General features: G+C 54.6%; 1 protein-coding gene across 1 annotated transcript; it reads left to right on the top strand.

Annotated features, from left to right (window-relative positions):
- The first annotated feature begins 3125 nt into the window (after positions 1–3125).
- SLC29A2 (solute carrier family 29 member 2) lies at positions 3126–11613 on the top strand. The gene is made up of 12 exons (XM_035013319.1): positions 3126–3652; positions 3905–3986; positions 5477–5637; positions 5872–6011; positions 6416–6550; positions 7209–7306; positions 7520–7604; positions 8154–8287; positions 8529–8634; positions 8755–8840; positions 9622–9821; positions 10516–11613. The coding sequence occupies exons 1-12, from the start codon at positions 3624–3626 to the stop codon at positions 10625–10627; spliced, it is 1368 nt and encodes a 455-aa protein (XP_034869210.1). The 5' UTR covers positions 3126–3623; the 3' UTR covers positions 10628–11613.
- Positions 11614–12234: the final 621 nt, after the last annotated feature.

Raw genomic sequence — 12234 nt, 5'->3', positions numbered from 1 at the left:
GCCTGAAAAGACTACATTCTGTCTGATTCCTACTACATGATGTTTCAGAAAAGGCAAAACTATTTTGACAGTAAAAAGATGAGTAGTTTCTGGGGATTCAGGGGTTGGAGGGAAGGGTTGCATAGGTGACATATGAGGGACTTTTAGGGCAGTGAAATTATTCTGTATAACACCATAATAGTGGATACAGGACATGATGCATCTGTCAAAATCCATATAAACACAGAGTGAATCTTAGTGTAAACTATGGGCTATACTTAATAATAATGTATTGATGTGGGTTCATAAATTGTAACAAATGTACCACAATAAAGCAAGATGTTAATAATTAGGTCAACTGGGGAACAGGGTGGGAGGGTGAGGATATGGGAACTCTATGTACTATTTACAACTGTTCTATAAATCTAAAATGGCACTAAAAATAAAATCTCTTCATTTTGAAAACCAAGCTGATGATTTTCTGAGCCTGGCCCCTAACCCCATTTTCTGCATGGACACACTGCATTGTTTGTAAGGTTGGAGAATACACAGCATCCTTCAGTAACACAGCCACTGTCTAGGTAAAGAGACAGCTGCACTTGGTTTTGTTTGGAGCCTTGCCAAGACTTGGTCACCACTTCAGAAAGTCGCATCACCAACAGCAAACTAGAGGGTCTTTGAGTGGCCGGCTCATCACCTGCCTGCATGGTGCGCACACTGCAGCCGTTAGATTCACTGTGGTTAAAAAATAAAAAAAATAAAAATAAAAATATTCACTGTGGTTTTATAGAGAGGGACCCCCACCCGACTGCTCCACTGTGCCTGAGCATTTGCATATTCAAACACACACTATTTTATTACTAAATACTTCTACTTATCCTGTGTAGTACAATTAGGACATTATATTGACATTTTTTTTTTGGTGTAGAGATAGGTTTTATTACATATTAATTCACTGCAGGATAGCAACAAAACATTTGTTATATTTGTGATTGACTAAGTCTGAGAGTTGAGAACCTCTCCTTTAAATTGACATCCAAACTCTTTCCTCCTGTCCTAACCGGCAGTCTCAGCCCTCTGCTCCCCGCCCACCCACCCCTCACCCAGCCCCAGGCCTGCCAAAGGGATCTGTTTGTCTGTCTCAGAATGTACCAGCATTCCCAGGTCCCTGGTCTTGGTACAGGCTGTTCTCTCCCTGAAATGCCTTCATTTTCTTCACTCACCTTCTCAACAAATGCAGCGTCCCCCAGGCTCAGTTCCTCATGACCTTCCTTTGAAACCTGAGCCACAGCTGTGCCCTACCTGCAGTCCCTTTCACTTAATTTTCCTTATTGCTTTTTTAAGATTTTATTTTTAATTAATCTCTACACACAACGTGGGGCTCAAACTCACAAGCCTGAGATCAAGGGTCACATGCTGCCCCAACTGAGCCAGCCGGGCGCCCCTACTTGATTGTCTTTAAATGACTCATTTTTCAGAAATTAATTTTGAATTTATATTAAATTATAAACAAATTTATCTTTTATCTTTTATACTTTTTCTTAAAGTATAGTTGACCCACAATGTTACATTAGTTTCAGGTGTAAAATAAACACATTTCTTTCTAAATTAAATAAATTATAAAAAATAAATTATAAAAATTTAATCTTTCATTATTTTAACAAACTTATGTTTTAATTTATTAATATTTAATTTTTATTTAATTCTAATAAATTTATAAACGTTTATTATATTACACATATTATCTTTCAAGGAAAAGTGCGTATCATTATCATAAATACGAAGCTAGCATCAGTAGCCCTAAAAATAAAGCAGCAATAAAAATAGAGAAGGAGGGGAGCCTGGGTGGCTTAGTCGGTTAAGCATCTGCCTTCAGTTCAGGTCAAGATCCCAGGGTCTTGGGATCCAGTCCCTTATAGGGCTTCCCGCTCAGTGGGGAGCCTGCTTCTCCCTGTCTCTCTGCCCCTCCCCCTGCTTGTGCTCCTGAGCGCGCGCGCGCGCTCTCTGTCAAATAAATAAATAAATAAAATCTTTTAAAAAATAGAGAAGGAACATGAACATTAATAACCTCTGTTTAGATAAAGTCGTCAGCAGAAGCCCTGAAGCCATCTCTTTGTTAGAGAAAGGGAGAGAGACCAACAGGTGTTAGAAACACGTTAGCACCAAGTTGAGACTTTCCTCTTCACATATTCCAAAGGCTTGAAAACAAATTGAAAAGAGAGTAACTTTCTCTTTCAGTGTAATTTAATGCTGTCTCTTTTCTCCCTCAAGTCGCTGTATGTTACTACAATCCATTTATTTACTCAGCATTTATCAAGCACCTGCTACCAACCAGGCAGGAGCGCTAGATGTTTGCAATAATAAAACACTGAGCCAGACAAGCACAGTCTTTGCCCCATAGACTCACAGTCGACTGGAGAAACACACACACGTAATCTGGTGTGTGGTCATAAAATTTCATTGCTTATGAAAATAATTTGTGATTTAGAGCCTCTCACTTCTCCAGCATCCCCCATATGTACGGTGAGTGCAGAGCAAACAGACCCACTTGTAAATTACATGAGTTAGAGCAAATTAATTCCAAAATTGCAATGGTCTATAATCTTTTCGAAGTTTTTCACAGGAAAAAAAAAAGTGGGAGGTGGGTGCCTCTTAATAGGTTTGGTGTACTGTGCCCTGGGGCCGCCCGAAAGTTGTTTGTTTGTTTGTTTGTTTAGCGGCAGGGTTGGGAGAGCACCTCCGGGTCACCCTTTCCTCCAGAGCCTTTGCTTAACCCGTTGCTGCCCCGAATGCAGCTCAGCCACGCTGTCGCCAGGAAGCCCGCCTGGGCTCCCCAGCTGGGCCCACGCCGCCGCAGTGCGCCCCAAAGGCCCGGCGCTTCCCCAGGCACCGGCTTGGAGGAGGAGAACCCGTCTGTCCGTCCGTCCTCCAGACCCGCGGGGGGCTCCGACAGCACCACCATCTGGCCCTCTCCTTGGCCTCCCGAAGCACCCAGCTCGGAGCAGCCGCCAGGACGGCTGGCGGCCGACGCTCGGGTTACCCCTGGGCGAGCGGGCTCCTCAGAGGGCTCCCGCGTTACCCCGCGCTGCGCGGCTCCGACACCACCTCCGAATTGGCTGGGGGGGAAGAAGCCGCACCAGGTCCGCTGGCCAGCTCCGGGCGGGGGAGGGGCGCGGTACCTCCCCTACTGCCTCCCCCACCCCGCCCGCCGAGGTCCGGGACGGGTGCCCGCGGGGCGGGGAGGCCCCAGGGGACCTTCTCGGGTCAGCCGCCTCTAAGCCGCCCCGGACCGCGGGGGTAGTCGTGGGTCCGAGGACCGCGAGGTTGAGCAGGGTCCAACGCGGGAGTCTAGAGTCCGGGCCAAGAGGAGGTGGGGAGGGGTGGTGCGACCCTCTGTCCCCGCCCCGGAGGCGGAGCGAGGTCCGAGCCGGTGGAGCCTGACTCCCTTGGAAATCAGTCCCGGCCTTCCTCCCCAGCTCCCGCCTCGCCCCCGCCCCGTCCCCTTCGGGGAGACCCTACCCCCCTCCCTCTGTCCACTGCCCGCAAGACCCAGTCTCCCCGATCCTCCGGCCCTCGGGCCCCCGCGTAGGTGCAGGTGCAGCACGCCACCTCCCTCCCACCCCCGCGCATCCCGCTGGGCGGCCATGGCGCGAGGAGACGCCCCACAGGACAGGCGAGTTGGGGACCCGGTGGGGTGCGGACGGGGATCCGGGTGGTCGTGGGCAACGCAGCCCCGCTGCCTTCGGGCGCTCCAAGGCGCAAAGCAGACTGGATGGAACTACAATTCCCATCAGCGCCTCCCTCGGCTGCCTGAGCCGGCGTGATGGGGGTTGTAGTCCGCTCTGCGGAGGGGGTTGCCTGGGAGGCGGGGGGGCGCGGCTGAGGCGTTGCGTCCTCAGGGTGACCTTCTGACTGATCCCCACAGCTACCACCTGGTCGGGATCAGCTTCTTTATCCTGGGCCTGGGCACGCTGCTTCCCTGGAACTTCTTCATTACGGCCATCCCGGTGAGACTCGCAGCTAGAGTGCCCGCCTCATGGCCACAACCACCATCAGCCTTGGACGTGCAGCCTTTGACTCCTCATTATGCCAGTTTGCGCGTTTGTCCGCTGAAGCACCGAGCCTCAGAGAGGGGAGGCGCCCCTCTCATAGATAGGAAAGGTCAAGGGATGCCCAGATCCTACAGGGGCAAGGCCACCAGCAGGGGGGTGGGGGGTGGGGGGTGGGGTTGGAACTAGGGAAGAACTATCCACCCCCCACCCCTGTTTGTCATTATTTCCTGGCTAGTCATTCCTGGGCTAATCCACTCCCAAAGTGGGTTATCCAAGACTTTGGTTTTCCTTGAAATAGCACAAATTACATGAATTCATCCAACAGTCAATAATGTGCATCTACTGTGAACCAGGCCCTGTTCTTGGCACTGGGGCTATGGGAATAAACACAACAGAGGAAGCCTCCACCCTCATGGAGCTTACATTCTCTCAAGGGAAGGCAGCAATGTGGGGTTTGTGTTCTCTTTGGGACTGGGTTATTCATATATATTCAATGCAACAACTTTCCAGATGTCTCTTCAGTGTCTGGCACTCTGCTGGGCCCTGGAGACCCAAAGATGAATCAACCCCCTGGTCTTGAGAGGGAGCTGGGTACCAAAGAGCCATTAATAATTTAATATGGCACCTACCACCCCAGGCTTGGAGCAAAGTCCTTTGGGTCCCCAGAGGAGGGAATAATTCTTTGTGCTTCATAGAAGAGGTGATTTGTAACTTGGGAGAAGGGTAGGTAAAGCATTGGTGTTTGGGGGCTGGGGGGAAGTGGGAGGAAAGGGGGAAGGCATTCCAGGTAGAGATGACAGCCTTGCAAAGGCACCAAGGCAGGGGAATGCCAGACTGTTCAGAGAAGGAGCCAGAGTGTGGGGTCCCTAGAGCTTAGCAGGACGGAGCAGGAGATGCAACACAAAAGGGAGGCCACGATCTGGTTCTGAAGGGCTCCCAGTGTTGTTCCAAAATCTTGGGGCTTTGCCCTGTAGGCAACAGGGAACCGTGGGCAGCGGGGAGGAAGAAGTTAAGCAGAGGCTTAACGAATGTGTATTCCAGAGAGAAAGCAGTTGGTCAGCACCTAGGCCAGGGCCTGGCTTACAGTAGACACTCAATAAATCCTTAGAAATCTACAAGGCGCTGCCGGAGTGGGGGTAGAGGCTTGAACCAGGGCACTGCAGAGGAAGCGTGATTCAAAGATGGAGCAAGGCCCAAGTTGGGGGTTCTTAGGGCTTGGGCTCTGTCCCAGACATCAGCTGTTCAATTCAGGGAACATTCATCAAGCTCCGACTGTGTGCCAGGTGCTAGGATCAGTGCAAGGACAAACAGACAGCTCCTGCAGACTTTAACTGAGCAATCCCAAGCATGGGAGGAGCAGAGAGGAAAGGCTGGGGGGCTCCTCCAGGTAGGTTGGAGGGTGACCCTGTACCCCCCCTGTGCACCCACCCCCGGCATTCTGGCAGTACTTCCAGGGGCGGCTGGCTGGGGTCAACACCACCACCGGGATCCTGGACACCAACCACACAGGCCCTGCAGACACCTTCAACTTCAACAACTGGGTGACGCTGCTGTCCCAGCTGCCCCTGCTGCTCTTCACACTCCTCAACTCCTTCCTGTACCAGTGGTGAGAGGCCCCGCCCCTTGGGCTCTCCGCGGGCCATCCCTCTGTGGTACCTCCACCACCCCTGCTAAGGAAGCTCCATCTGGGCCCAGGGAAGACCTCCCATCCTTCCTCCACTCCCCCTGCATGCCCGCCCCCCCAGATCCCACTGTCCAACCCTGGGCTCAATCTCTTGCCTACCTCCCCCTGCCGGGCCGGGGTCCAGCTGCTGCCCACTCTGCCCCTACTTACGAGCAGCATCCCTGAGACGGTGCGGATTCTGGGCAGCCTGCTGGTCATCCTGCTGCTCTTCGCCCTGACGGCGGCGTTGGTCAAGGTGGACATGAGCCCTGGGCCCTTCTTCTCCATCACCATGGCCTCTGTTTGGTTCATCAACTGTGAGTACTGCTGCCCCCCCCACCTCCCCACCCCGCGCACCCAGAGCTTCAGCCCAGCCTCCTCTGTAGCTGAAAGGACCCAACGTATCCAAGAGGGAAAGACAGTGGCAGTAGTAACACTCCTATCCCTGATGAGAAACTGAGGCCCAGGGGGAGAAGAAAAGTCACTTGTCCCAAACCTACCATGACCTAAGATCAGGCCTCCTGGCCCCCAGCCCCTCAGACCTATGGCTGCACCTGAGAAGAAGGAAGAAGGGGAAGGGGGTTGTTACACCAGGGTGCCCAAAGTCTCATGCCTGCCCAGCCTCGTCCAGAGTCTCCTGGGCACCCTGCCACCGCCTCCTCCAGGGAGCCTCTAAGGCCTGCCTTGTTGAGCAGCAGCCCCCACTCTTCTCCCTCCACAGCCTTCTGTGCAGTTCTGCAGGGCAGCCTCTTCGGGCAGCTGGGCACCATGCCTTCCACCTACAGCACCCTCTTCCTCAGCGGCCAGGGCCTGGCTGGGATCTTCGCTGCCCTGGCCATGCTCATGTCCATGGCCAGTGAGTGGACTTGGGTGGCTGGAGGGCAGGGGTGGCCTCTGGGATTCTGGGGAGCAGACCAAGTGTGCTAGGAGGGAGATGCCTTGGGTTCTGGGTAGAGATGGAGGTGATGGGGAGCAGGGGGTTGGGTTTGGGGGTAGGGAGTGGGGCTCTTGGACCCAGTGAGAGAGTGATCAGGTGAGGACTGGGTTAACTTGAGGCCAGGGGCAGGATTCCTGAGGCTGCTGCTGGGAAGTGGCGGCAGCCTGGGGTGCAGGGAAGGGGGGACAGGTTTAGGATTCAGGTAAACTTGGTTGGAATCCTAGTTCTACTGCTCCCCAGCCAGGGGCACTGGACAAGTCACTTCACTTGTGTCAGTTTCCCCACTGATGTGCTTCTTATAGCTCTGTCCTGAGACTGTAAGGAGTCTGCAATAAAAATGAGCACATAATAGGTGCTCAACAAAAGTGACAAGTAGGGAGGAATGAGAGAAGCAAAGGGCTGGGCTGGGGACCTGCACAGGTTCCTGAGTTTGTCAGTGAGCAGATCGGAAGAGGCCAGGAGGTGAATCTGAGAAGTGCATGATGGGAAGGGGGACAAGAGTCATTACCACCCCCCCACCCCCGTGGGAGCCAATGGAACCAGCCCTGTCCACTCTGCAGCTGAAGTTTCTGCACAGGTGGCGTGGATGCCCAGACCTCCGCCCTGGGGTACTTCATCACACCCTGCGTGGGCATCTTCATGTCCATCGTGTGTTACCTGAGCCTGCCCCACCTGGTGAGCCTGGTATTGGGCTCAAGGCCCCACTTCAGAGCATCTCAGATATAGCTCTGGGTCTGAGGCCCTGAGAGCGGCCAGGGGAGGAGGAGGAAGGGACCTGATCCCCAGAGGAGTCAGCCACTGGGGGACTCCAGCCTCTAAGTCGACAGGGTGGAGAGGGATCCAGACACCTTCGCCAAGCCAGGCAGGGCCAACGCTTTCCTTCTGCAGGAGTTTGCCCGCTACTATCTAGCCAAGAAACCATCACAGGCGCCAGGTCAGGAGCTGGAGACCAAAGCCGAGCTCCTCCAGTCTGGTGAGCTTGGGACCCTGCTGCGGAGGGGAAAGACCCTGGGGAGGCTAAAGCTACCTCCGCAGGGAAGCATTTCCCCTCTGTGATACCTCCCCATCTGGAGTCCTGACCCCTAGTAGCCTTGTGTGAGCAGACACAGAAGAAATTCAGCGGGAGGAAAGTCATCCCTGTTGGCTTAGAGCTTCAGTTTTCCCCTCTATAAAATGAGGGGACAATAGAGCTCCAACATACTAGTTCTGGATCCAAATGCATTTGTTTGAACCCTGGCCTCACAACATCCAACCTGGGTAACCTTAGGCAAGTCCCTTAACCTCTCTGAGCCTCAGTTTCTTTATTTGGAAAGCAGTAGAAGTGAGATAATCCATCTAAGGTGCTTAACTCTGCCCAACACACTATGCGCTTCCTAAGTAGTAGCTTAGCGTATTTCCATAGTTAATTCTCTTTGCCTACATCCCGGGCTGGAGGAGAGTCACTTGTTTTTAACTGCTGGGAATCGCCGTCCATCGAGCCTGGCTGTCACAGGCATGACGCTGCCCTCCCCTCTTGCCCCAGATGAGAACGGTATTCCCAACAGCCCCCAGAAGGTAGCCCTGACTCTGGATCTGGACGCTGAGAAGGAGCCAGAGTTGGAGCCAGAGGAGCCCCAGAAGCCAGGAAAACCTTCAGTTTTCATTGTCTTCCAAAAGGTTTGGCTTGGATATGGCCCCCAACCACCTGCTCTCTCCAGCCCTCTCTAAAGACCCTTAGAATGGAGTGGGGCCCTAGTGCTCGCCTTGTCCACTTCAAGGTGCCAGGGTCATAGTGGGTCGGGAACACAGCGAGGCCAGGCCCCAGGTGTCCTGCCCCCGGGCCAGGGCTTGGAGGTTGGGGCTGTGTGTTGGGTCCTAGTCGGCCCTGCCTGCTTACACCCCTGCCTCTGGCTCTCAGATCTGGCTGACGGCACTGTGCCTTGTGCTGGTCTTCACCGTCACTCTGTCCGTGTTCCCTGCGATCACGGCCATGGTGACCAGCTCCACCAGTCCTGGGAAGTGGAGTGAGTGCTGGGAAGCAGAAGAGGGCAGGGCAGGGGAGGAGGAGAGGGAGGGAAGAGGAATGATGGGGAAGGGGAGGGAGGAGGGGGGAGGGGCCAGGACGAGCCCTCTTTCTCTCCCAGGTCAGTTCTTCAACCCCATCTGCTGCTTCCTTCTCTTCAACATCATGGACTGGGTGGGACGGAGCCTGACCTCCTACTTCCTGTGGGTGAGCACACCTGGGCTGGGGGTCTCTGATGGTTTCAAGAAGCAGTTGGGGATCAGAGGGTGTGAAAGAGCTCAGAAAGGTGATCTCCCCAAAGCCGGACCATTCTAGATCTGGCAACAGAAGAGCTGGCCAAGTGGTAGTGAACACCTGACCCCTGGAGGTATGCAAGCCAGGGCTTGGACTGTGAACTCTTTGAAAGCAGAAGTCATGTCCAATTGACCTATGTCCCCAGCATCCAGCCCAGGACCTGGCCCTCGGTGCCCAGCCCAGAGACCCTTACATGGAGGTTCCTGTCCCATGTGAGAGGCTGGACAAGGTTCCTAGTGTTTGGGTTGCTTTTAGCCAAGGTGCTGCTTCTCTAAATGAAATCTTCCAAGGAGATGCAACAAATAAAGCAGGCCAAAGAGGACCTGCTCTGATCCCAGCTGGGCTGGGGCCTGGATCCCCAGCCTCCAATCCCATTCAGCAGCACTGCCTGCCCCAAAGGGATCTGTGGAACCCCCAGGGGTACTTGGAGGAACCCAGCTAGAAAACCAAAGATGCTGTGTAAGGTCTCCAGTTCTGCCATGCAGAGAGCCCAAGCTGGAGATCAGGAGGGGTGGAGGAGGCTAGCCCCAGGCCAGTCCTTGATTGCTGGGTGGCCTTGGCCCGGCCCCTCACTCTCCAGAGGCCTCAGTGCTGGGCCCTCACTGGCTCACATAGAGTAGGAGGTCAGGGGAAGAGACAGAGTCCAGGCGGGGTGGGCTCCCAGGGACGGCCCTCAGCCCAGCCTCTGCCACAGCCGGATGAGGACAGCCGGCTTCTGCCCCTGCTTGTCTGCCTGCGAATCCTGTTCGTGCCGCTCTTCATGCTGTGCCACGTGCCCGAGAGGTCCCGGCTGCCCATCCTCTTCCCACAGGATGCCTACTTCATCACTTTCATGCTGCTCTTCGCTGTTTCCAATGGTTACCTGATGTCCCTCACCATGTGCCTGGCGCCCAGGTCTGGGGGCCAGGAGGGAGGGCCTGGGGGTGGGGAGGTGGGCCTGCCGAGAGGGGAGCCCATTCGGCTTCTGGCCAGCCCGGCCCTAGCTGTCTCTAGGCCTCGCTGGTGCTCCCCTGTCAGGTCAGGCCTTACCTGCTGAGCCGGCCCAAGGCAGGAGCTAGGGAGAGGGAGCCTCAGCTGGGGGCATTCCTGCCAACAAAGTAGCCCAGGGACTCCTTCTAGAGCCTCCCCTCTGGGCCTGTTTCCCCATCTATGAAATAAATGGGTCGAACTACCATTCCTTTAGGCCCCAGATCCTCCCAAAATTCTCAGCTGAAGGTGGAGCTAAAGTCTTGATCCAAAGTGGGGGTTCGTGGGCTATTTACTCTAGGGACAATGGAGTTGAGAATCCAGAGAGAGTAAAGGTGACAGGGAGGACCAGGCTGGGATGTTTTGTGGAGCATGAAGGCAGTGGAATCTAGAATCCTATAACACTGGGCCTGCAGGGCCCGAGAGATGTCCTTGGCAGTGGCCTTGCTTTATAGATCAGGAAACTGAAGTCCAGAGAGAAGGGCCTAATTATGGTGACCCAGAGGTGGGGTCAGCCCAGACTAGAATTCAGGTGTCCTGTTTTACAGGGGGCAGAGGGCACGGGGCTGGGTCCAGGTTTGGCCCTGTGTTTCCTAAGAGCTCCTACTCCTGTGTGTTCTAGGCAGGTGCTGCCACATGAGAGGGAGGTGGCCGGCACCCTCATGACCTTCTTCCTGGCCCTGGGGCTCTCCTGTGGAGCCGCCTTCTCCTTCCTCTTCAAGGCTCTGCTCTGAAGTGCTCCGTCCAGGGCTCGCCCACAACTCTCTTCTTGCTGTCCCTTCGGAGCTGAGACCCCAACGCAGGGGGAATGGCGAGCTGGGTTCAAGCCTCTGCTGGGCGGGGGCCCCTTGGTCTGGGGGTGCCAGGAGGAAGTGGGTGCTGCTCTCCTTCCCCGGCTGGTGTCCACTTGGGGGCTGCAAGGAAGAATTCACCAGCAGTCATTCTAACCCTCACCCAGGAATGGAGCTGACGCACAGAGACAGACTATTTAGAGGCACACAAGACCTCATTCCAAGGGCGCCAATCAGGGAAAAGAGGGCCAAGGGCCATGACCCTTCCCCCCATCATGAGTATATTTGTTAATCTCAAGAAATGCACTTGCTAATCTGTGGGGATCAGAGGCCACCAGTGGGGTCTTGCCAGTGGTGTGGCCCGTGTGGCCGGTGTGGCCCAGCCTCAGGTTGAGAGTGGGAGTGGGGAGCTCCTCCTCTCCCCGGGCCTCAGTAGCCCCAGGATCAAATCTCTCAGACCCCAGGGCAGAGGATGCCAGGGAAGCTGAGGGCAGCAGGGAAAAGGAACAGACATTAGGGATCTGAGGGTACTCACAGGATCCCGTGGGCCCCAAACAGTGTTTTCATTGCCAAGACTTAACTGTCTCCACTCCCCAGAGCCTCCATGGGTGCGCTGCACTTTACAATGTGCAAAGCTCTTCCATCCCCAAGTCACACTGAGACCCTTGAGGGGAGCCAGGCAGGGATTATGCTCTCCCTTTGTGCAGGTGAGGAAACCAGGTCTCAGGGGGAAATGACTGGTCCGTGGCAGAGCCAGGACCCAGCCCCCACCTCCCTCCTCCCTGTAGGTGCTGTTCTTCCTGCCCACTACCTGCTTCTCTTTCCCTCAAGAGGCTCAAGGCAGGAGTCCTAAGCACTTACTCCACGTTTTGGCTGTTTCTCCCTCCAACCTTGCTCCTGGGTCTAATAACAACCTTCTTCATTTGTATAATCAATTCACTGAGTCTTTATTTCCAAAGTGCTTTCAGCTCTATTGTCTTTGATGAGCTGGGTGGGGTAGGGATGTTTGTACCCATTTGACAGATGGGATGACTGAGGCCCTGAGAGGGACAGGGATTCGTGGGCATCCCTATGCTGGGCCTTCTTGACCACACAGTGGTCTGTGCTCCTGGGCAGAGCACCCAGCTGCATGAACAACTATTGTTCTCCCCATCCACCTCTGCCTCCCCAGCCCCACCCCTTCTCAAAAATGGAGCCTCAGGGAGGCAGTCAGCGAATTTTCTGGAGGGATGGAGAAAAGGCCTGCTTCACCACACACCTGTACTACCCTGCTCAGCCCAGAGAAAAGCAAAGTCATCAGAGGCACCGGCCTTTCTGCCCACGTGTCCCCCCACCCCCCCATCCCCGCCTTCCAGAACATTCACTGAGCAGCTATTATATACCAGGCCCTGAGCCAGCACAGGGTCCCTGCTCAGAGGTGAGATATGACCTTGGGAGCTGAAATAAAGCCACAGGGCAGGCCCCAAGGCCACAGGAATTAGAATGTAACATGGGATGGGGTCTGTGAGGGACCTGCAGAAGTATGGAATGTAAGATTCCAAAAAAGGATG

The sequence above is a fragment of the Mirounga leonina genome, unplaced genomic scaffold (assembly GCF_011800145.1).
Source record: "Mirounga leonina isolate KUSES-001 unplaced genomic scaffold, KU_Mleo_1.0 Mir_166, whole genome shotgun sequence".
NCBI lineage: Eukaryota > Metazoa > Chordata > Mammalia > Carnivora > Phocidae > Mirounga > Mirounga leonina.
The sequence above is the reverse complement of the archived record's forward strand: the minus strand, read 5'-3'. Positions and strand labels throughout refer to the sequence as shown.

Coding starts and splice junctions, on each gene's coding strand:
- SLC29A2 (XM_035013319.1), top strand. CDS start 3,624: ATGGCGCGAGGAGACGCCCCACAGGACAG. Junction 8,288..8,528: donor TTTTCATTGTCTTCCAAAAG/GTTTGGCTTGGA, acceptor TCTGGCTCTCAG/ATCTGGCTGACGGCACTGTG. Junction 8,635..8,754: donor CACCAGTCCTGGGAAGTGGA/GTGAGTGCTGGG, acceptor TTTCTCTCCCAG/GTCAGTTCTTCAACCCCATC.